The sequence below is a fragment of the Ammospiza nelsoni genome, chromosome 8 (assembly GCF_027579445.1).
Source record: "Ammospiza nelsoni isolate bAmmNel1 chromosome 8, bAmmNel1.pri, whole genome shotgun sequence".
Classification (NCBI taxonomy): domain Eukaryota; kingdom Metazoa; phylum Chordata; class Aves; order Passeriformes; family Passerellidae; genus Ammospiza; species Ammospiza nelsoni.
The window spans coordinates 6902046-6926805 of NC_080640.1; the positions used below are offsets into that span (position 1 = coordinate 6902046).

The following is a 24760-nucleotide window of genomic DNA, read 5'->3' on the forward strand; positions in this document are numbered from 1 at the left end:
ATGCCTCTGAGACATCAGCACAGCTCACATGGTTCTTATGGCTTCTCTCCAGGATGTTACACGTGTCATTAACTACCTGTAGGACAGAAAATGCTGTAAATCATCCAGATAGAGTCTCTTCATGTTTTAAAGGTTTACTAGGTAAAAATGGGAAAACTAGAGGATACTGTATGGGAGGAAGGAGGCAGGAAGACTGGGCAACTATTTGTAGCAGGCTCTTTTTCCTTTCACTCTCTGGTACTTCTAAATAATGTTGCCACGTAGTTGGTGTGTTCTGACCTGCCTGCCACAGGGGTTGATGGGTGTTTGCCAAAGAAGGAGGGAGGGAGGGATATGAACTGCACCTTTGCCCATGTCACTCTGGAGATAGCTGCTGCTCAGCTGCCTGCTGCTGGAGCTCAGCAAAATGTATAAACAGGAGCAAACTCTGCATTGCACTTACTGTCAGCCTTGGGGTAAGCTGGGTAAGGTAACCATTTCAATACAGAGATTATGACTGGATCCCCTCCTTTTTTCAGAAAGGGATCATCAGAGAATAGCAGAGAGAAGAAGTGTGTTCTTCTGAGGAGAACACAGCAGGTCTCTGTCAAAGCCCTCTGTTGTACCAAAGTTTCCTTAAAGTGCTGGACACTGGCATGCAGTTGTTTTCCCTTGGATCCTCACAAACAGTAATGCAAGCTTCCAGGGTTCTTTTAAAACCTTTTAGCTTTCTTTGTACCAAAGCACTCAAACAAGCATTTTATGTCTCCCCACTCCTCTGGGCAAGGGCTCCTCAGTGGAAAGCTGTGCTATGCAAGCTGTGCAAAAGGGCCCATTAAAAATGCAGCAACACACGGGCGGCAATGTGGGAATGGATCAGTAGGGTTAATCCCAGTTCATGGGGGACTGATGCTGTGGGACACCCTGCATGGGGTCTGCAGCAGGACCTGGACAGGCCGGATTGATGGGCCAAGGCCAGCAGCACGAGGCTGAGCAAGCCAAGGGCAGAGTGCTGCACTTTGGCCACACCAACAGCAGCACACGCTGGGGGAGAGCAGCTGGCAAGCAGCCCAGTGGAAATGGACCTGGGGGTGCTGGTCTGCAGCCAAGAAGACATCCAGATCTGGATCAGGAACAGCGTGGCAGCAGGCCCAGGGAAGTGATGCTTCCCCTGTAGCCGGCTCTGGTGAGGCCACAGTTTAAGTGCCATGTCCAGTTCTGAGCCCCTCAGTTCAGGAAGGACACTGAGGTGCTGGAGTGAGTCTAGGGAAGGGCTGTAGGACGTTGTAGGACATCTGCTTCAGACACACCACAAAGCTGGTGGAATGTCGGGAGCAGATGTCCTATAAGAAGTTGAGAGAGCAGGGGTATTCAGCCTGGAGGATGCTCCGGGGAGATCGCCTCACTCTAAAATTCCCTGAAAAGAGGTTGGAGCCAGATGGGGGTCAGGTTCTCTCCCCAGAAATCAGACAGGACAAGAGGGCACCGTTTTAAGGCAGGAGAGGTTTAAGTTGGACATTAGGAAGAATTTATTCACAGAAAGGGTCTTAGACATTGGAATGCGCTGCCTAGGGATGTGGTGGAGCAACCATCCCTAGAGATGCTCAAAGTCTGACCGTGGCGCTTGGTGCCATGGTGCGGCTGACACGGATGTGCTCGCTCACAGGTTGGGCTCGATGACCTCCGAAGCCCATTCCAGCCGAACCCCTGTGCCATTCGGTTCCCGCAGCCGGGACCCCCGCCCCGGGCCGGGCCCGCCGTGCCCGCACCCGCACATGCTCACTGGGGCGCCGCGGGAGTCTGGGCATGTGCAGAGCGGAGCGGGCCGGGCCGCTCGCCGCGCCCGCCGCGCCCCGGGGCTGCGGCCGCCGCCGCCCGCCCGCTGCCAGGTGAAGCCGCGCTCGCCGGGGCGGAGCGCAGCGGGGCAGCCGCCGGCCCGTGGCGGCGGCGGCGGGGCAGGATGAACAGCTCCGACGAGGAGAAGCAGCTGGAGCTCCTCGCCAGCCTGAAGGACCAAGGTAGGGGCGGGCGGCGCCGCCTCCGGCGCCGGAGAAAGCGGCTCCCCCCGCTCCGCCGCGGGCCCGGGCTCGGCCGGCGGGAGCGCGGCCGCCGCGGGGCGAGGGCTCTGTGCCCGCTGGGGGAACGGGGCGCGGCGGGGCGGGCGCGGCCTGGGCGTCCCCCGGCCCCGCTCCCAGGCCCCTTGCTCTGCCCGTGCGGAGCGAAATAATAAAAGCCTTAATGAAATAAAGCAGGGTAGTGGAACGTGTTGGCTCTTCCCCATGTGGGCGCCCGCCGCGGCCGCCTCGCCCCCCGCAGGTGCCCGCCGTGGCCGAAGGTGGCTCGGAGCCGATGATCTCTGCGGGCTTTTCCCGCCCCGCTGACGGAGCGGCTCTGCCAGCGCGGCCGTCGCGGGGGCCGATGGCGGTGGCGGGAGGCGGCGGTGCCGCACATGGGCCGTACCGGGTGCCCGGTGCTGCCCTGGCGGGGAGCTCGGAGCCCGCAGCCCCGGACAGCTCCAGGGGTGACAGTCTGCTCTCCTCGCTGTCCCTCCGAGGAGCTCAGCCTCGCGTGGAGCTGAGCCAGGCCGTGCTGAGCTGTCAGTGTCCCATGTCCCGCTCCGTGCTGCAGGGTCCGGTCCTGGCCCGAGCCATGGAGCTCCTGGCATCCCTGTCCCCATCAGCGATCAAACTTCCCGCTGGTCGCTCAGGGCTGTCCTGATGCGCTGTCGGTTTCTGTAGCACTTCAGTACTTCCACCCTGGGCTGCTTTGGGTGTGTATGAGTCACTTTCGGTGCTTTAGTAGGAAAGGCCAGAATTTCAGCATGTTCAGTTTCATTGAGTTTCATATGATTTCATCGTAGTCTGACTCAGAAACTAGAACACTGTAATGCTTAATCCTCTGCAAGAAGGCACATGGAAAGGAGTTGGGGTGCTCATGATCCATTTTTAACTCCCCTGTGGTCAGCGTGTCCCTGAGCCAGGTTGATCCAGCAAAGCTGCAGCCTTAGTTAGTCAGGTGGGCACATTGAAACGTTTGAAGATCTGTTTGAATTGTGAACATCTTCCCATGCACCCAACTGTTTAAATTGTGAACATCTTCCTGTGCACCAAGCGGTCGGTGTTGCGTCGTGCATGTGCAGGAGGTGTGAAGGAGCCACGCTGGAATTCACATCTGATATTTCCCACTACTGAGCTCGCCTGGTCTCCTGTGAGCTGGGGAGGGGCAATTTGGAAAGGAACTATTGGGCAAAGTTGTGTAAAGGAGTGAAATTACAGGGTTGTGATCAGTGCCCATCTTTCTGTCATTCATTCTGACCATAAATGTGCTCCATCACTTTTGTGTTTCGCAGAAGCTTTTCCTAACCAAGTTTCATTTGAATATTCATGGACTATTTATGACATGCTTTGTCACTTTTTGAGTTTTTTCCTGTATGGTCAGCTTTGGACATTCATTATTACCATCAGCACAAGATACATTCTGCCTTGGAAGGATTCATTAGGTGTAAAATGATAGTCTTACAGCTGGGTGTTTAGGTAATCTGAGACCAAAAAATAGGGCTCAAAATCTGGTTCTTGTGCTGACTGACTGCTTCTCTCCAGTACTGTTGCCTCCAAGAGAGCATTTATTAAAATGACAATGATAAGTTGCAAAAAAGACAAGTTTGTGTTATTCTTTAGAGAAAATTGAGTCTGTTGAAATTGTTTAGAGCAGGGCTTTAGTTCTGTTCTCTGAAAGTCTTCTCCTCCAGTGGGCTGGGTATCCTTTAATGTGTAAGGAAATTTCACAGGACTAGAGGAATTAGTTCAAGGGAAAGTTACTGTAACTTGAGGACTGGCTGTCCCAGATCCACCTGAGCTGAAACAGAAGCTGCACTTGGCACACCCAGTCCTGTAATGCTCCGTTCTTGATGGTTGTTCATCCTTAAACACAGGAGTTTTGGTGTGTTGTTCTTAGGCTAACATACACTTTTGTGAAGATGTGTGGGTGAGAAAGTTGTTTTTTGTAGGCTAAAAAGTTAGCTAGTAGGAAAAAAAAAAATAAAATACTCTTCTTTTTTACTTCTAAACTATGCAAAAAAAATGGTAGCACACATAGTTAAATCAGTAGTTAAGTTGTGTTGACTGATGAGTCTGGTTCCCAGAGTGAAAAACTCAAGCAGTGAAAAGGTAATGACATAAATGAAATTATTCTTGTTGTTAGATAAAATGCATTGTTACTGTAGACAAGTAAATTTGCTAACTCTTTATATACTGTAATTTGGAATAGTGTCCCCTCCATTCTTATTGATAACAAAACAAGACTATTTTAGATACTACCAACTTCCCTCAAGTAATTTTAGGATGGTCTGTTGAACAGTCTCTTAATTTTCTTGTTTATTGCTTCCAAATGCAGATAACAGTATTATTTTGGGAATAAATGCAGCTGGTGGAAGGATCTGCTGGATCTGAATATTTGGGGTAATGGGTACACAGACTCATCCTATCTTTATTTTGTTCAGAGCAGTGTACGGCTTCGGGTTTTTGTAGCATTTTGATGTGTAGTCAGATTTCTGGAAAATGCAAATGGGTTTGGAAAGGTTTCAGAAAACATTCATTCAGTAGCTGTTGGCTTGGTTTCTTTTTCAGGATGTGTTTTTCTGCTCTTGAGAGGCTTGCCTGGCACCAGGTAAATGGAATGTCTGCGGAGCGGTGCCATAGCAGCGTCTGTGGCTGACTGCTGTCACATTTCAGCCGCTGCTCTTACTGCTCCTCACCAAGGTCAGGAGACTGAACCTGAGGCAGGTGTTTTGTAGCTGCCCACTCAGTTCTCAGTGGCAGCTGTGAAGCTCTCTGGGGCTTGGGCAAATTTGCTTGGTTGTTTGGCAGAGCTCTGGGCAGTAACAAGGACACTGAAGCCGTCTGTGTGTAAGATACTCTTATCTTTCACCCATGCTGAATTTTCCAAGCCCTGTGTGTTAGACTCAGATACCTGATACTGATCATTCTTCAGCTTGCTCCATTACTAAGTTTAAGGTGAGCATCATGAAGAAACAAGATCTCTGTATTGATGATATTTTGGACTTAAAAGTGTTGTTTGAGTTTTAATCCTCAAATAGTTTTCTGAAATGTCATGGTTTAGTACAGCAGTTTCACTATAAATATTACTGTTGCCTCACTGTACTTTAAGTGATGTTTCCAGTGATGTACATTCTATTCAACTGGCCCTTATATTTCTGTAGGTAAGACATAAAACAAACAAAAAAAAAAGCATATTGGCAAAACTTTGTGTTATTAGTGGTTGGTTGTAGAACCTGAGGAATGTTAGCAAACTAGACTAACAGATGAATCATAACAGTAATTGATTACCTGCCTGGAAGATTACCTTGTTTGTCTTTGGTTTTACTGGCACTGCTGGAACCTTGCCCTTAAAGACAGAGTCATCTTCTGCAATAGTCCCTTTTTTTGTCCAGCTGAAAACAGGAGTCAATGATCAAAGTGTCTGGAGTTACAAACTAGGTAAAATTACACTTCAGCACTGTCATAGCCACATTTCTGGTCACTTCACTAAATTAAAGTGGTTAACAATTGTGCTAACCACACATATACTAAAGGTAGATTGCCTGGATTTTTTTCTTCATTTTCAAATGGTCTAACTTTGCTCTGTGTTTTTTGGCTGGATTTGATGAAGTGTGATGATTTCCAATCTCTAGTCCCAAGCACTGTGGCTCTGTATACATTTTTTTTTGAAATTATGATCTATTTGATCTCTTTAAACTTTTTCTTATAATGTTGGTACCTTTGAATAAGGGAGCATCTTTATATATATCTTCTTAGGAACAGACTAGACTGCCAATCTGACAGCAGTATCTCATAGGAGTACCTTTTAAATGTATGCTATTGACAAGCTCCTAATGTGGTCTGACAAATTCATTCTACTTTGTGGCAGATGGGTAATTTTTATGGCCAGAGCAATTTCCTAGGACACCTTCTTGGCCTGTCTTCCCTTCTATAGTCACCTGCTCTGTAATTTGTTTTTTCTTCATGTACCTGTGTATCTTAGTACACAGAATTCCCCAGCAGAACCCATCCTGCTTGAATGTATTGGAGTTCAGATGTTTTTCCCACTTCAGTTTCTTGTGTTGAACCCAATATTTTTTTTCAGAAACTTGTGAAGGCAAGTTTTTTGGTGTGAACTTAGTGCTTGGTCTTTATCAGGCAGTGGTGTGCTTATTTTTCCTGCTCTGTTTTTTCAAGGAAGGTGTAAGACTGCAAGATGCAAATTCAGGGTTTATTAAATTTACTTGTACACGCTTTCACAGATTTGAGTAAAATCCAGGCATATGGGAACACAGATACAGGAGCTGAGTTACAGTATTTGTACCTAACACCTATCTTTGTGTCCTTACACAGGTGCTTTTTATTTATTTTTTAAAGAACTGTAAGGTAATTGAGCCGTGTAGGTTTCAGCAAATGCAACTGATACGTGACCCAGAGCTTGGTTTGCCCATGTAAGCTTTAGGCCTGCTGCTAATAGGTTTGTGAGTCAGGATTTGGAGTCATTGTAAGGTGCTGGGTGTAATGCTGTCCCATAGATTGCCCTGAACAGAAGGAGGTGTTGAAAATGCCATCCAGGCTCTATTTGAAAATAGTGTGCACCTGGCTGGTGCTGCTGGTGCCTTAGTGCATCCTGTTGAAATACTGGCAACTTGGATTTAGCAGAAGGAATCTTTGAACCTAAAATGGTGAACAAGGGAAAAAATTATCCCTTTTGGCTTTTTTTTATCCTTTTGACAGCACTTTACAGTCTTGTGCATGCTGTACATGTAGGAGGCCATTGTTGTTCAAGAGTTTTCACAGCACTCTTGGCCTGATTCTTCCTGTTCCATGTACACTGGGAGGAGCAATGTGGTGGCAGCAATTCCATTAAAGCTTCTGGGGCTGACAGGGGTAATTCTGTCTCTAATGATATATCCAAAAAGCCAGGTGTTAGTTTACTTCTACAAATAAAATATGACTTAATTGGGATAGTCTGTTTCATCTGGAGAAGAGCACTTCTTGCACCATCAGCTCTTTCTCCTGCCTCTACCAGTGAAGACATGCCTGGTCCATGGTATGGGAGCAAAAAACGTGGAGTGACACTTGCTTCCTCTGACAGGTCTACTTATTTTTTGAGTAAATAAATAGATTTTAAATCCATTACTTATTGATGTGGCATGGAATTGCTCTTAATTGACTGGAAGGCTGCCCTGGTTTGCAATATAAATGCTGAAGTTTATGCATGTAGCATTTTTAAAGTTTGGGGGTTTTTTTTGTTTTACTTGTGTTTTTTAATATGCAGCTTTAGAAAGGGATTGATTAATTTTTTAATAAAAAGAGTAGGAAGAGTCACCCCTCAACTCTGTGTGAATAAAGGTGTCTTTCCTGTTGTTCATTGTGAATTGTAGTCATTATAGACTTTTACCCTTATGGCCTTGTTTTAGTAATAAGTCCTATTCAGCCATAGTAAGTATCTAATATGTAAAACATCTAAATTAGATAATACTCATATTTTGTTAGCAAATTCGGGTTCAGGAGACACAGGCTGACAACTGAAAATCAAAAGACTAGGTTACAATTAAAGGAGCTTCTGCGTACAGAGTTACCTGATATGTTTGCAGGACGGTCCCTTCTGGCCAGCTGAGCTGTGGAGTGAGTAGTTGGTGAATAAGTGAGGCCACTGTTGTGGAGGAACATGCTGTGTTCACTCATGTTGGCTCTTTTGGGGTTTTACTCTTTTACTGTAAGAAAGAGCAGGGTTGGCTGTGAATAGTTTGGGTGGGTTAAGAGCTATAGCCCAGAATATTCTGTTATTTTCTCCTTCAGGGCTAATGAGTCAGAATTCCCTGTTCATGGAGTGTGTGAAGAGAGCTGTTGAGGGTGGAGCAAATCTATATTTACATTTTCCAGTCATTTGTAAAGTATTGAATGTCAAGAATGATTTTGCCTTAAAGGCAAGCAAACACCAGCAGTTTTCAAGTATGAAAAAACTTGAATTGCATCTGTTGGTACAGTTTACATTCCTTTTCTTGCATCTGGATGGTAGATGTCTCCTGAGGGGACAGGGAATAGCTTGGCAGTGGAGCAGTGACCAAGAGGTACAGCCTTTGTGCTCCTGTGTAGGAAATACATTGTTTCACCACTGTGGTTTCTTGTTTGCTCATCTATCTGTTGGTATTTTTTGTTGTTTTGTTGTTTGTTTTTCCTTCTTCTTGGGCATGGAATTTGGGGTACACAAGGAGAAGTGGGGACAAAGTAAAGGGATGGATGGGAGACCCTGGTTTTACTGGTGCACAGATCAGCTGCTCTGCAAGTACCCATATATCACACCAACCATTCTTTATGGGCTTGATCTATAACCTGAGCCAGTGTGGGTTTAAAATGGTCACTGCAAACCAGTATATCCACTTTGTAATTTTTTAACTCTACATTGATCAAAAATTGATTGTTTTGGGAGCTATCATCTTTTTCAGACACTTCTTAATTGCTTCAATTCTAGAGGTCAGTCCAGTTCAAAGGATATTAACAGGCTATTAATGAAGATTATGACCCATGTTATTTAAGAAGTCTGCATAGACAAAAGAAGAGTTTTCAATTTAATCAATTGGAGAACTAATTTGGGAAGAGGTACTGCTATATTAACTTTTTTTCTCTTTTCCTCCTTGTGTAGCTATTGGCGAATATGAAGAGCTTAGAGCAGAAAATAAGAAAACGAAGGAAGAGGTTTGTATGAACCAATTATTCATTTAATACTGAAATGCTGAATGCCAGAATGCCTTGTGGACTGTGGCAGATTGTTGACTGCTTTTTTTGAGTTCACTGTTATATAATATTAATAATAACAATAATAATAATAAATATTACTTGTACCTTTGTGTTTTATGGAGCAATAAATGCAGTTTTCACAACTAGTCTGGGTGTCCCACTCCAGAAAAGTTCCTTTGAATATATTTTAAGTGATTGCTGCTTTACTAGATTTGTATGTGATAACAGTGGGAGCATAGACCAAGTCACGTGTTCAGATAAAATTGTTTCTCTTTGATCTAAGTCTTGTTTTATTATGACTTCATTTGCACAGGGGAATTAATTACTGAAAAGAAACAAAAAAAGAGAAGACCTTCCCTCAGCTTCTGAACTTTCATAATGTAGGAATATGATTTCTGAAGGTAGGGAGGCATGCAGGGGAGTCAGTGCTACACTGTATTGTAAGCACAGTTCTCCTTCTCCAGTATGAGTGAGCTGAAGATGTAAGAAATCTGTTGGTTTTTAAATCCCTGTTAGCTGCCAGGAGACATAGGTTTAATTTAGCTTCTTTTGAAATCATTTTGCAATGGTCATTTTTAGTTACAAATGTTTCAATTCAAGGCTGTGTTGAGAAGACCTTGGCCTTAACTCTTTTCTTATTGCTGAAGAAAGTTTGATACTTATGTACACTTATGATTCAGCAAAGATTATTTGTATTTTTACTGAGGTCAGCACAATGTGCTTCATTCCCCCTATGCTCTGACCTCCTTGTCCTTTTCACTTTGGTTGTTGCTGCATTCCTGTTCTGCTGACCTTATCCCAGGAAATCTGTCCTCTCTCTTTGCTGTTTGGAGGAAATGCACAGAAGAAAATAAGACTGACTAGGACCAAGACTCCATCCAGCCCAGATTGCTGTCTCTGACAGCAGAAAGGGAGGCATGTAGGAGCGTGTTTAACACCTGGGCAGGTTTCTCTTGCAGTCTCCAAACCAATTTCAGCCTGGGAGTGGTTTCAGCATCCTGTCCTGCACTGCTCTGCGCCTTTAGTTTGTCCCATGCTGGCTGTTGGCTTCTGTCACATGTGGGGAGTGCTGTGCCAGGACATGAGTACACCTCATGAAAAACAGACTCCCCAGCTTGCCCTGAACCCAAGTTACATCAGCTTTGGTGTTTCTTCAGCAAAACTTTGTTTAGCTTGAGAAGGGAGGAATGGGGAGACTTCCCTTGAGCTACATTTTTATTTATTTTTTTTTCTTCAAAGGGAATGTCAATGAAAAATTTTATTTCTGAAATTGAGATGGAATGAGATGTTCTGAGGTTGTTTTTTCCATTCTGCTCTTCTTGCCTCCTTGCTCCTCTTTCTCACAAGACTTCTTTCCTACAGCTGCATATCTCTAGCTACTCTTGAGTGTTTCATCTGGAGGCTGCTTTGAACTTTTGCAGAATTTTTGCATAACACCCAAAAATCCCCCAAGTCTGAGCCTATGGGGATTACATTCCCAGCTGAGCAAATAGTTAAACACGTGCTCAGGGCTGGATTTTCAGTTGTTGTGCAAGTTTTCTACCTCCAAAATCTCCATCCTGCAAATTGGTGTGCTTGTGTAAGCAGTCATGGTTCATTGTTCAAGTGCTTGGACTCAAGTGGTTTAAAAAAAAAAAAAAATCTACTGACACAGAGTTCATGGCTATATTTGCTTCCAGGGCCAATACTGAAAGAAACTATTCCTTGTGTTATGGCTGGGCAGAGTAATCCTAAAGGTCCTTAGCATCTCTTGCTTTGTATCTATTTGTGCTTTGCAGGATCAAACCTGCTGCTGGAAAAATGCAGCACAGACTTTCTCTGCCTGTGGTTCTGGGAAGTTGTGGGTGACTTCTGTTCCTTTTTCTGCCACATCTGTCACTGTGGATGTCAGCAGGTGGCTTCCTCTGTATCAGTTGTGGTCACAAAATTGCGTGGACAGGAGAATGAGATGTTAATTCTTTTAGCAGGTGACTTGCAGACTGTGTGTGGAAAGTGCCACAGAGAAATTAAATAGCAGTGTGTGTGTGTATGTGCTTTTGGTACACTTGGAATACTTTCCTAGGTCACGGCAGTGCTTGTGTGGCTCTGAAAGATGAGCTGTGCATGCAGAAATCGTCCTAGTTTCCATTAGACACGTGGAACTTAGTGGATAATGGGCAGGTAACTTAATTTTTAATTTTTGAAAATTTATCCTCTTTGTTCCATATTTTTCCTTAAAATTAGGAAGTAAATTGACTTTTAAGTGGGTTACTTTGTTCAAAGCACTGCTGCTTTGAAAGGGATGCTAATAACCATGAAAATTCAGGAGCAAAAGACAAGATCTTTCATCCACAATGTCTCTTCCTCATTGCCTTGCAAAACTGCCAATTTGGAGACCACTGGTGGAGTCTCTGACAACATTTCCCCAGACATTTTTTGTTAGTGTTTTTAAATACTTTTAGAAACAATGGAGGCAAAATTATATTGTCAGATTACATCTCTTAGGTCACCTTTTTTTTATTGATGCAGCCAACAAAACATTCATACCAGCCCCCCAAAAATGGATAACAAATGTTCAGCTGCACACAAATGTGGGTAACTTAACATGCAGTTCTGACATATTCAGAGTCAGATCATGAATAAATATTTGACTACTTGCTAATCAGACAGAAATGACTCTGAACGCTGGTTTTGACAGTGTTTTGTCATGCTGCCAGTAGGGGGAAAAAAAAAACAAGACAGCTATCCAAAACAGTAGGTGTAATTCTGTATCTCTGATACATCATTCATGGTGCTTGCTCTGCTAAAGCACAGGATGGAGTGGATTATGTGTTTTATCACCAAGTGGGAATGGGGAAGGGACTCTGCCTTGATCACATACTCATTGTTTCTCTGAGCAGAGCACTGCAAATGTCATTGGATACTTTTGAGCACTGCACCAAACTCACAATTTCAGAACAAGCATTAAATCTGCATACATTTCACAATCTGTGTAAATGGGGAAGAATCGTGTCTTGTGTTGCTTAGCAATGGTTTAATTGACTATATGACTACTACGTGAACTTTTTGCATCTTAATATCTGGGCTGAACAATCTCCCTGTTGTTTTTGCCCTTTGAAGGCCTTTTACTGAAGTCTGTAGGAGCTTATGTGCAAAATAGTTGGCAAAAAAGAAGCCTGTTAGTAGAGAATAGACAAGAAACAAGAAATTAAAATATTGCCTTGTGTATTGGCTACCTAGAAGGCTAAAATCTGAAAGGAGTGGGATTGACAAATCTTCTGAACTTGTGCCTGCAAAGATGAAGAATATATGGAGTTATTCACTTTGGAAAATCAACTTTGGAAAATGGACTGTTAATTTCTAAAAATACAGATGCTATGTATTTTTACTGCTAGGAGATTATCACTGTAGCCAGTCCAGCACTACAGTATTTTCTGTTTACTTTGTTAGGGTTTTATAGGTGATATAATGGTGGTATAAATATTAGATTACTAATACTAATACTAGATATATTAAATAAAATATAATAAAGGGCTGTTTTACTTTGCAGAGAAGCTGGAACTCTTAATTAAGTTAAAAACTGAAAATTGACTGGCAATCCAGGAGCTACAAACTTCTTAATTTTTATTCAAGGTTACTCTTTAGTTTGGAGTTACCCCTTAACACTGAAAAGGGAAAGCTTATTAAATACATGGAGATTTTCTCCTTAGCAGTTGCATGTGCTTGAATGTGGAAAGTGAAGATTTTATAGTCATGTTATGATATTTGCCTTTTAATATTTAGGAATAGTGATACTTTTGTCCATTAATGATTATTGTGTATGCCTAAAACTGCATTTTTGAAAAGTGAGATGGTTATGAACTTTTAGGACATCTCTGGAGCATTTTAAGAGCAGCTCATACATCTAAATTTTGATTTTTAACCTTTTCAGTTTTAAAGGTAAGGTCAATTTATTTTAAAGGGTGACAGTAGTTTTTATTATTTTATTATTATAATAAAATAATAAAATTATTATTATTTTATTATTTTATTATTATTTATAGTTTATAGGCTTTTTATTTTTGTGTAAATTTCAAAATTGAGACAGTTTAAGTAGTTAAAGAAAATGTCAAATTTTTCCTAATTCTTAGAAGATAAACTAGGGTATTTTTTGGAAGGACCTGTAACAGCTCTGCTTGCATGGCTGTGATTGCAAGACAGAAGGCAAAGTGCTTTCCATTGATCATTTCAGCAAGGGCAGCAATCTCCCACTCTCCTTTTCTTCTTCTTCTTTCATTCTGAAGCACAGTAGCAGCAAAAGGAAGGTATTGAGAAAACTGCAACTGGGAGCAGGAATTGCTCTGCAGAGACCCAAGCCTAGAGACCCTGATTGTGCAGAGAAATGTGGCAGTTATGAGGAGAATAGTCAGCTTGCCGTGGTCCAAATGGAGCTCTCTCTGCAAATAGCACTCGAGGTGAAGTGGAATAGGTCATTTAACTTCCCCTTTCACTGCACAGGGAAAGCTGCTATGCCTTACAGCCTGCTGCCTGGAGGATTTTAAAAGGAGTTTTTCCTGTCGTTGGGATAAGGGAGTGTGCTATGTCCTCTACAGCAAGGTTTCCATCAGTAGGAAAGTTGTTGACTTCTACAGCCAACAGATCAGATCCTTAAAATGTTAATGTTTCTGGTTTTTAAATTGCTCATTTAATGTGCAGTGGGCTGAAAGCTTGCAGTGTGCAGAAAAATCATGTGTGGGTGAAATATGTCATTGTGGCTCCAGGGTCTTTCTTGGGAAATCCAAGGAGGCAGCAGCTCCCACCAGTTCCCTTTTGTGGCAGAACTGTGCTCTGCAGAACAGCCAGAAACACCTTCTGCATCTCTCACTGCCTTCTGCTCTTAGACTGCACTTCTGCCACAAAGGTAACCCAGATTTTTTCTGAGGAAACAGAGGGAGGGCAGCAAGATTCATGCAGAGATTTCCCTTCCCCACCTCTCCTCTGCAAGATGCTCTCGACAGGTTCTTTGTTAACAGGGCCCCAGGAAATGGTGAGTCCTCGTCCGGCGCTGCTGGCTCCGCGTGTCTTTGCTCCTTCTGCAGCTCTGCCTTGTTTCACAGTCCTTACAGCAGCTGGGACTGACCTGTCCCCCTACTCAGCCCTGTCCCTTGAAGCCTCATCACCCCAGTGCCATCAGAAGAGAGATTGTTGTTGAGTGTAGCTCCTTTTGCTCCCACAGATAGCCACCATCTGCCCCAAGCCAGCACCAGTGGCATCCTCGCCTTGCCTGAGAGCAGATCCTTCTTTGGGTCTCATCCAGGGTCCTCTGTAGCTGATAGAAGTTTTTTCTTGAATTTGGCTGCCTTTGAATCAGACTCTCCCACTTCTTGTTTCTTAACAGCAGGCTCCTTTCCCAGCTAACTCAAAGTGGCTCCTCATGTGGAAAAACCGAAAATCGAGCAAAATCATTTCAGGGTTTTGGGTTTTTTTGTCTTTTTATTTTTTTACTCAGTTCTGTTCCAGTGGCCAGCATCCTTGTAATTGGAGTTGCGCTGTAAGGAGCTCAGTCACACAGACCTCTTCCAGAAGTTAACTCATGGTTTTAGGTTGATTTATTGCTGTGAACATGCCCAGCTGCATGTGAGGAAGGATGTGTGTGTAAGGCACCTTGTGTGCCAGTCATACTTCCCCCTGGGTCATGTGGTTTTTCACACTGTGGTTAATCACTGACTGTGTCTCTTGTGAATTTTACTCATTTCTTTGAGTTCTTTCATTTACGTACAGAATGGGTTTTCTTAGAGAACTCTATTTCACATCTGTTTTATTCTTGCTTTGTGAAGAACCCATTCCATCATAAGATCAATGATTGCAAGCCTGTGTAGTGTTAGCAATAACCACAAAATTAATAAAACTGAGGTGATGGGAACTCCTTAAAGCATGAACATGAGTGCCTTTCTCTCTACAAAGCTGAAACTTTGCTCATGATGTAATGAAATAATTCAGCATGTCCCTGATGGTTGGCTTTGAGGTTTTCCCTGCACATGGTGGATATAGAAATGTAGGCCTCTTTTCTGAGTCTATTTGTGTTGAAGAAACTGGACCTAAATCCTATTTTTGACATGCAAAGTATTGCTTCTACTGTTGGTGTAACATGGATAACTGCTTATTTCAGTTTTGGATAATGTGTCTCTTTAAAATATTTTCAGAGTAGCTCTGAATCAGAACCTAAATCAAGTACAGTGTGCCAGTTTGGCTGGGAAGTACTCTGAGTAATGAATTTTTTATGCATAATTTCCATTGATCTTATATGGCTGAAAGGAAAAAGAAATGCTTTGATAGGCTTCTGTACATTATTGTGCTGGCAATTGATCCTGGTTGATTTTGCATGTTGTGACTGACTGCTAATTAAATAACTGGGATCAGTGTTTCATTTCAATTTTCTCTTTTCCTACAGTGTGACAAAATCAAGCAAGAACGAGATGAGGCTGTCAAAAAGCTGGAGGAGTTTCAGAAAAGTAAGCTGACAATGTCAGTGGGATTTTCTTGACGTAGACAATTATGAACATAGTTCTGCACACTCTACAGCAGTGTTAACAATGCTGAGATTCAGGCCCACTTGCTGTTTCTTCTTGCAAGCTGAGTTTAAGGAGCTAATCCAGTGAGACTTTGCCCACAGTAGTCAGAATAAATGCTTTTACAGCATTTGTACTCTCTGGCACGGGTAGTCACTCTCAAGGTGCAAAGTGGTGAAAATACAGTGGTGCAAAGGTGGCTCTATCTCACCTGGATCCTGCAAGTGACTTTTGGAATGATGCATGCTTGAAGTGATTTGATGCTGAGATTCCTAATAATAATAATAATAAAAAAAATGGCCATTTTTTAAATGAAGGACTAATACTACTTTAAGCACAGACACACCAGGAAAGGTTTTTAGGATGAACTGTTCTCAGGTGCTAATTTTTAGAGCAAGTTCTATCTCGTCTCGGCTGTGAGAACCTCAATATTCAGTTTTGCACTTTTATGGCAATGGTTCTATTGAAACTGTGTGGTGTCTGGAAGCAACAAAGCACATCTAATGGGAGTGGAAGTATCCTAGTGGAATAGCTCCTTAGAAGAGACAATTACAATGGGATTGTGGTCTGTTACATCTGGTTTGTGCCAGTACAGTGAACTGCACGGTGAAGCATCAGAAATGTGGGTGAAGTTAATGCAGGAGGAGGAAATCACATGGTCTGTACTTTTGTGTACTGTGTTAAAGAGGAATTTGCTCACTTCTGTTTTATAATAGTTGGTGTGGTACAATTATGGAAAATAATCTGAAATCAACAGGAATTGTTTACTGCCTTGAATGATCTTAGGTAACGAAGAATGTTCTCTAAGAAGTACAATTCCTCTGGAAAAACGGCTGCCTGTTTTGTTTTTGTTATGATACAAGGAATACTGGAGTGTGGCAGAAAATGTCAAGTAGTTAAGACTTAAAATTTGAGGTAATATTTAATGTTGTAAGATTTTATAGGTTTCTTTTATCTTCCTTTCACATTTTTAAAGGACATACCTTGTAAACATAGTGATAAAATGCCAGGAATATTAGGATTTTAAAGCAATAATAGAGCCCATTATTTAAACGACAATATAAAAGGCAATTATATTGATGAAGAGCTACATTGGCTTTGTGTCTGTGAATAAACTTGGCCTGTACTCAGCTTCTATTTGTTCTCCTGGCATAAACACATATTGTGTGTGATTCCAGTTTAATGGGGCCCCGTTTGTATGCCAAGCAGCTGCATTTTAGGCCCTATTGCGTGATTTCATAGCTCTCTGAAAATTGGTTCTATTGAGCACAAGAGATAGAAGGTGGTGGTGGGGGGGAAAGCTTCAACACACAATCATTTCTTTTCAATTGGAGCCAGCAAGGTTGATGACAACATGACCATTGTGTTATAATGATAAGACCACTAAGGATCTGTACCTCTCATCAAGGCTTTCACACAACAGCAGATACAATTTAATTCACTGCTCTGTCAGCAGTGCTGATACCATTATGCCGTCTGTCTCCACAGTTATAATCACTGTCCTCTGAGAAATGCAGTTGAAATGATCTTGAGCAGTCAAAGAAACTCTCAATTAAGGCTGCCACTTCCAATGTGTCAGATTGTGTCTTATGCACTTGGTACAATTTTCACTTCCAATCCTGTTTATTTACAATGTCTACCAGTAATTATGCTTAACATGTCATTTAGTGAGGGTGCCCCTGCCAAGGAGATTGTTGGGTGCTGCGGTACCATTGAGGGGGAGTTTCTCGCAGTCAATGCCATCAGCGGCTTTTAGTCCCTGATGGGATGCAGTAGTAATGTTGATAATGCAAGTATCGTGCTCATCAAGTCATAATTAGATGCCACTCAAATGTGCCACTTGTAATAACAGTGTTGATTCATGTTTTCTCGGTGACTGCAACTACTAATTAGTTAAGTGGTTTTTGGTTGGCCTGCATTTGCTGCGGATTATTATTACCCCTGAAAAAAACTGTCAAGGTTAGAGATGTTTCAGGCCACTTAGTGCTTCTTTATGAATATTAATATTAACATAATAAGAACTTTGGACAGACTTAGGAAATAATATATTTTTTGTATTTAATTTGGAAAGACTTTTTTCCCCTGAGTTAATCATAATTGCAGGTTAATTAAGTTTAAATGAACCAAGAGTAATCCCTAGTTCTGCCATGAGAGCCCGATCCTTGTTTCCCAACTTTAGCCTTGCTTGAGGCCCTTGGATTCCTGTCTGTAAAATGGGAGCAGCTCTGTATCTCCACTGCTCCTTCATCCAGCCCAAAGCATCTCACTGCTCAAAGCTTTCAGGGCTCAGTAGTATAAAACCAGAAGAGACAGGGAGATGTACTGCCTGAAACTTTTCCTCTCTCTGATTGTATCTATTGTGTCTCTCAAACGTAGCACCTGGTAGGACACATTTGGAGCCAATAATTTCTCCATAGAGAAATGAAAATAAAATAAAACTAAGATAATTTCTCCAGGAGAAATGAAAATAAAAAGACATTCAAAGAAAGAGGTCTGGTTGCACTCCTGGTAGAAGACTTCATGTGAATATAGTTTTTAGACCAAGATTTACCAGTACACTGCCCTGCCTTTTCTTTTTTGTAGATTTTGGGTCTTTCATGCAGCTACTCAGCAAACCAATGTGTTGCTAGTTTCCTCTGACAACATCAAAACTTCAATAATGAAAGCTTCAGGAGATGTTAAGTATAAAGCTGCATAAATAACATATGTTAGTGACCTTCTTTTTCCTAGCATGAAGTTCTGTTTTGTAGTTTTTAAGATGACCTCTGTATATCAAAGATGGCTTAAATATCTCTCTTCAGTCTTTGGTCAAAACTCTTGGAATAGGGCAAGGAGGGTTTTCTACCCAGTGGTATAAAATCCTTAGGTTTTAAAGCTTATCTTGATGAAAAAGAGGAAAAATACTAGAAAAATTCTTCTGTATTTACACTGTATTTTCCAGCCTTGTTCCTGCTTCAAACTGTTGTTCAGCTGCAAGTAACCTGTCCATTTTTGCAAGTTTTCTGTGCATTGAAATCCTGACATTGGGCTGAGGAGGAATTTGTGCCATGCAGTGACGTGCAGAATTAGGGTCCAGGCTGCTGTTTGGGATGGGATGAGGGTGCCAGGAGCCAAGGGGGAATTGCATCAATGAGCCTGAGAAATGGAAAACTATTGTTGAGTTTTCTGCTTTGCTCCCCTGTGCAGCCTAAAACCTGTCCCTTAAGACTTTGAACACTCATGAAGTACATACGTACCGATGGGAGATGAGTAGAATTGCAAGATAAAATGTATCTGTGCTTTTAAATTCTTTCTGATTCACATTGGTCTCCTATGTTATAAAACAAGATTTGTTCCAGAACTGTTTGGTCACTCTTTTGCCTGTCTTTGGCAGAGTGATGTGTACCCACAATTGTAATAGGGATTTTCTAAGTGAAGAGGACAGATGTGGCACTTGCTCCTCCAGCCGTGACATCAAATGTGCAGCCATGCATTCCAGCTGCAGTCAGACAGCCCAGTCTTGGTTTCAGGGAAGATTTTGGGAGTGTGTTGAAATCTGTGTTGTGAACAGTGGAGGTAGGTGAGACTGTGGTGCTCATTTTGGGGCCTGCTCAAGCACAGAGACTGGCAATGAGAAACAGACCAGAAAGTGAAGAGGAACTTTGTAAACATCTCCTAAGGGGTTATCCTAAAGGTGTCATTCTGATTCCTCAAGTGTCAGTGAAATAAAGATGATGAATGAGTTTTGTGAAGGAGGCTCCTGCTGCTCCTCTGCTTCCATAAGTTTATGCTCATTTCTACAGTTGCCCCTCTAATGCTGCAAACATGACTTGAGAGAACTGCTTAAAGGAACAACCCAAATATCCAATGCTCAGAACTGTTCCTATCCATGGAGATATCTAAGTATGTACCTCCCTGTGTTTGAATTGCTCACAATGAAAGTTAACAAAGGAAGATATTCTATTTCTGATCATGGGAGGCATGTGTCAATCTCAGGAAAATACTGACTAATTTTTGAACTCTTCCCTTAGTTTCTCACATGGTTATTGAGGAAGTGAACTGTATTCAGAACCATCTTGAGATTGAGAAGACATGCCGTGAAAGTGCTGAGGCTTTGGCTTCTAAGGTGAGAAGAATTATGGTGATGCTGGGTTTTTTTTTAAATCTATTTATTCACCTGTTTATCTATTTATTTATTTAAAACTTGAGAATGTATGCATGACCCTTATATATTTCTGTATAACCTTGTGGAGCTGTGAAATAGTTTAGAAGTGGAAAAAAACTAACAGCCAGATGCGAGATGCAAAATACTGTTCCTGCCTTTAAAGGAAAAAAAACCATTTTAATGTTGTTTCTATTTTCATGGACCAGCATCCTGATCTCTAGCTTTCATATGCATTTAGGTTAAATGGAAAATAAGTTTTAGAACTCCTCTGTGTGAAAACAATAATGAGCATTTCAGTGTCTAAATCAAATGGAAAAAGTCAACCACTGCATTACATTTCAGGTGATTGTTTATGAAAGCAAAGCAAGGGCAGGGGAAAGGTGACCTCCACTGCTCTGTTGATTGCGTCTAGTCTGATGAATTTAGCAAGTGTGTAATTTTCTATATTCCATCTCATCAGAAGTGCATTATTATTAAAGAATGTTTTTATCTCTCTTATATATTTTTGGTTGTGTAAAATGCATCTGAGCCACTTCATCAGAAAATGGATTACAGCAATTTTGAACCAAATTTCATTAGCAATGCTGACTGCCTTTTTTTTTCCCTTTTTTTTTTCCCTCCCTCCCTCCCCATTCCCTGCCCAAAGTACATCCTTAGTTATGGTAAAAATCACAGCAGCAAGAAATCACTTTAATTTAGATGCATTAGCAATGTACTTTCTGGAGGTATTTACTTAATTGTTTGCATAATGACACTATATTAGAATTCATAAGATAGACAATCAGCATATAAGTAAGAAAATGAACACATTTATGCAACTTGTCTTCTTCTCTGCATTTTGCCTGTAATGCAGAGACAAGGGCAGTTCAAAGACTCCCTCTGCTCCATGGGGCTGTTTGTGAGCTGGCTGTACCATGTAGGGCTCCTCACACCTCTCTCCCCACTGTCTCACTTTCATTCCTTAGGAAGGAGATAAATTCTTGAATAAATCTCCCATAACTGAAGGGCTGAGGATAAGGGGGATCAGAGATGATTGTTTAGGTGAAAATTTGGGGTCAGATGAACAGTATAGTGTATATTTTCTTTGAAGATGCATACTGGAGTTCTGAAGTCTGTGTTGACTTTGGCACATGGTGTATCAATAGTAGAAAATTGAGTTTCATTCTTAAACCTGAGCACAGGGAATGCTTGGCTGATGGGTGGGCAGTCACCCTGACATTTACCTGAACACCCCTGGGGTGTCTGGATGCAGGACAGTGAAAGAGAATTAAATATTTGCAGTGATTCCTGTTCAGTTTTTGTTGATTAAGACAAAGATGCCTTGTAGAATCTCTTCTGTACCATCCAGCAGCCAGCCATGTGTTCAGGCATCCAGCCTTAAGTGGTTTCTGACTTGTGGTCTGACCCATAAAGAATTGGTTCATGAGATGGCTCTCATCTTATGTATGTTGACTCTACAGTAATAACTCCAAAGAATTTTGAGATAATTCTTTTGTGACTAGGAATATAGTAGTAGTAGTAGTATTTGTAGAATATATATATTATAGATATTATATATATATATAGAGAATATCTATAATATATATAATTATATAATAGATAATATAGTTTGTTATATTATTTATTATTATAGTTTCTATTTTATTATATAATTTGTAGTTTATATATAGGAGAAGCAAGGATTTTTATTTAACCAATTGATCCAACTTGAAAAACCAGATGAGCTTTCAGGGGCACAAACTCTTGTTGAGGTCATTCAGTTGGGACTCCTGGTACATGTTTAAAGGTGAGCAGCTGTCACAAAGCCTGTGTAGCATTAAGTCAGCTTGATAGTTGATTTGATTGATTTAAACCTACACAGTATTTATTAAACAGAAGTACTAGAAAGGAAAAAAAGGCATGGATAAACCATCATGTTGAATTGAAACCTCTCAGAGGAAAAAGTGGATAACCACCCCGTCTTCAGACCATTCTCATGTTCAGTGGAACTTAATCTAATGTTACTTTTGACTTCTTTGATAGATCTTTTAATGATAAAGGACAAAAGACAGTTGAATTTTTTTTTCTTGTCCGGCAGCTTAAAGACAGACTAACTAGGTCCTTACTGTTTGTACTTCTCACCTTTCAGCTGAACAAGGAAAATAAAACCTTGAAAAGAATTAGTATGCTTTGTATGGCCAAACTGGGCCCAGAAATTATCACTGAAGAGATTAACATTGATGAGGATGAATCATCCACGGATACAGAAGCTACCTCTGGATCATGCAATTCTGTGCACTGTCAGCAGCAAATAAAAGGTGAGCCTTGCTGCTGATCCTGCACCACCTGCAGGGCAGAAGTTGTCTCAAGAACAGCAGTGTTGGTGTGGACCAGAGACTGGTCTTGTTCCAAGTCATGCTTCTGGGAGTGGTCAGAATCAAAGGATTTCCTGGAATGGCTGAGAACTGAGGGTTGGTAGAGTGTAACATAAATGGTGGGGGATGCACAGCCTGCAGAGGAGGTTAAATGCAATAGGAAAATGAGACTACCCAGCTAAGAGAGTTCAATGCTACTGAATCAGTAAAAGAAACATTTCCTAAAACTCTTAAAAAAATGAAAGTTACGTAGAAGGACAAGGTCACCTTCAGCTGCAATGTCACAATTTCAGAGCTTGTCAGACAGAACTCTCTTTCCATTATGTACCTTTGTATGCACAAACTTCACTCATGTTCCAGAGCTATTACCAAACAAGCAGCCTAAAGAGGGACTGTTGTACTGAGTAAAACAGCACAGCTGGAAAACATGGAAAGATATTGATAAGACAGATCTGTGGGGGGTTTTTTGCAGAAATTTTTGGTTCTTTTTTGAAAGGCAGTTAATATTTCCATTGTCCAAAATCAGCCTTATTTCTCATCCCTGTGATGAAGTCATCATGGTTTTCTATATTGTTGTGTCGTAGTATCCAAAAAAGGGGAATGCCAGCATTCTGGATTTTGTGACAAGATTAAGTGTTTAACTTCTTTAAAAAAAGGCTTTCAGGTTTTTTTTTTTGTTGTAACTTGGAGCAGCACATGATGTTTAAGTACAACTTTTTTGAACTTTCAGTTTGACCTTATTAACTGTTGTCTTTTTGCATGCAGCAGCTGTAAGGAGTGGTACAAAGTATCACTGAAGAAAAATGGTGTGTGTGTTGTAAAAATGCTTGTGAAACAGTCCCACTGAAGAAATAGGGTGTCATAGTACCCTTCTGTAATCAGTTTTCCATCCTCTAGATGTAGGGAAAGGCAACAAATGGTGTGATGCAACCCATCTGAATGGGAAATGAGACTTTTGTAGTGGAGAAGGGTGTCAGGAATACATTTAGAGAATAAACACTGGCTACAGATCAGATGGGAGGAGTGTAGTAGGGTCAAATTAGAGAAATATTGAAGAAAGGTTTTGATGTATCTGCTTTCTGTCTTGATGAACCATTCATTAAAGCATGGAAAGTGGTATTTTGGGAATCTTCTAAGTCCTTTAGCCTTCTCACCATTCCAGAAAGTATTGGCTGTTCCTTGGAGTAAGTCCTTCTCCCCCACCACTTTTCTGTAAGGATACACAAATAAGGTAGTAAAACCTGAGGCTCTCTGTGGTCTGTAGATATGATTTCTTCTCTGCATAGTGAGGTTGATACATGCATTGTAAAATCAGAATTAATCCAAGTCTCATAAATTTCACTGAGACTTTTTCCCCCATTAATTTCTCTGGAGAACACAAATCCATAAAATGGACAAGCTGTATCAAAAATGTTCTGGGAAAACAGGTCTTTTTATTTACTTTAAAAAGTGTAGGCTTTTAATTTAGAGGAAAATAAATCTGAGGCCTCAGAACTGGGAGGGGGATGCTGGTGTAGAATGGACATTTTCAAGATGTGAGACCTACCAGAATGACATCCAGCATGTCACCATCATCATGTGCAATTGATTAGCCCCAATTTTCTCAACTCATGGCTGGTGTTCAATGAACAGCAGTGCTGTGAAATACTGGAAGCAGGTGGGGAATGAGAGCACTTACTGAAAGCTAATATATATCAATAAATTTTGATTTTTGTGGTGATTTTATGTTAACCTAAACCTTGATATATTATGTATGCAAACTGATCTCCTGTTAAGAAGTGATTATAATCAAGTGTTTTATTCCATTGTGAATTTAATTTATTTCATATTTTAATAATTAAGGAACAAAAATTCTGAGGGGAAAATTACAAGCATTAGCTCTTCCATCAGTAAAGGTTATATTCTGACTCTGTTCACATAATGTTACAAAGGCTATAAATTGGCAGCTGTTCAGGACAATTTCTTCTGTGAAAACCTCCCAAGTATTAACTGCCTGTTGTTTTGTTTATTTCCCTTGTGACAAGAGCTCACGATCCAAAAAGAATTGAAGTGTATTAATTTGTTTTAAAGGATGCTTCTTAAAAATTGCTTTCTGCTGCCTCCATACCAGAGTGTCTGTGATGTGACAGTCTCAAGAACAGGACTTAGGACCCTCTGTGGTGGCAGGATTGGCCATGTTGTAGCAGGAAATGAATCATTCAAAATGCAAATAAAGACAGCAGGCCTGAACAAGGAGCTTACTTCAACAGAGTAAATCTGAAACTGTGACCCAGTTATAGATCTGTTACTTGACACTTATGCAAAGCTCATAAATTATTGAGGATGTTCCTTGGTTACAACTGATGCTTGATACGTAGTTCAGGTGTTTCATACTCAACTGTACTTGCATTGCTGTGACATTTCCTTTGTTGTTGTTTTTCCAATGAAATATATTCTTCATTTCCTTCCTCAAACCCTAGAGCTGCGAGATCAAATCATATCTGTTCATGAGGAAAAGAAGACCTTGGCCATTGAACTGGAAAACCTGAGGTGCAAACTTGCAGAAGTAATTGAAGAAGTATGTATTGTACCATGGAAGGCGAGACCATGTTAGCCTGGAGTCTGTCCTTTCTGTAACTTTTAGCTTATTTTGCTGAAAACAGTTGTGAAGTTAATTGAATACTGTCTAATCTCAAGTCCTGCCAGTGATGGATCACGTAGGGCATGTCCCTGGAAGGGATCCTCTGCATCACAGTCCAGTGCCACTGTAGCTGGCACATGACTTCTCCTTACCTGTTTGATCTAAGCCCATATTACAACTGTCAGGTCCCCTTCCTGACAGCCCCTCACCCATCACAGCCTGCAGGGTTTTCTGGATTTCCTTAAACCCATAGATGTGTCAGAAATACTTTTGAAGTACACATAGTTTAATCACTGGTGCTGCTTCTTTGAGTATATCCTTAAGTTCAGCCATTGGCAGTGCTGTGTCATCATAAT

At 41.4% G+C, this 24760-nt stretch overlaps 1 protein-coding gene across 2 annotated transcripts in view; it reads left to right on the forward strand.

Annotated features, from left to right (window-relative positions):
- Positions 1-1837: 1837 nt before the first annotated feature.
- Positions 1838-24760, forward strand: part of SHTN1 (shootin 1) — a 55427-nt gene continuing 32504 nt past the window's right edge. For both annotated transcript variants that reach the window (XM_059477128.1, XM_059477129.1), the window contains exons 1-6: positions 1838-1997; positions 8665-8717; positions 15169-15229; positions 19297-19391; positions 21559-21727; positions 24244-24341. In XM_059477128.1, coding sequence (XP_059333111.1) covers positions 1940-1997; positions 8665-8717; positions 15169-15229; positions 19297-19391; positions 21559-21727; positions 24244-24341 — 534 coding nt within the window. In that variant the 5' untranslated portion in view covers positions 1838-1939. The remainder of the gene's footprint in view (positions 1998-8664; positions 8718-15168; positions 15230-19296; positions 19392-21558; positions 21728-24243; positions 24342-24760) is intronic.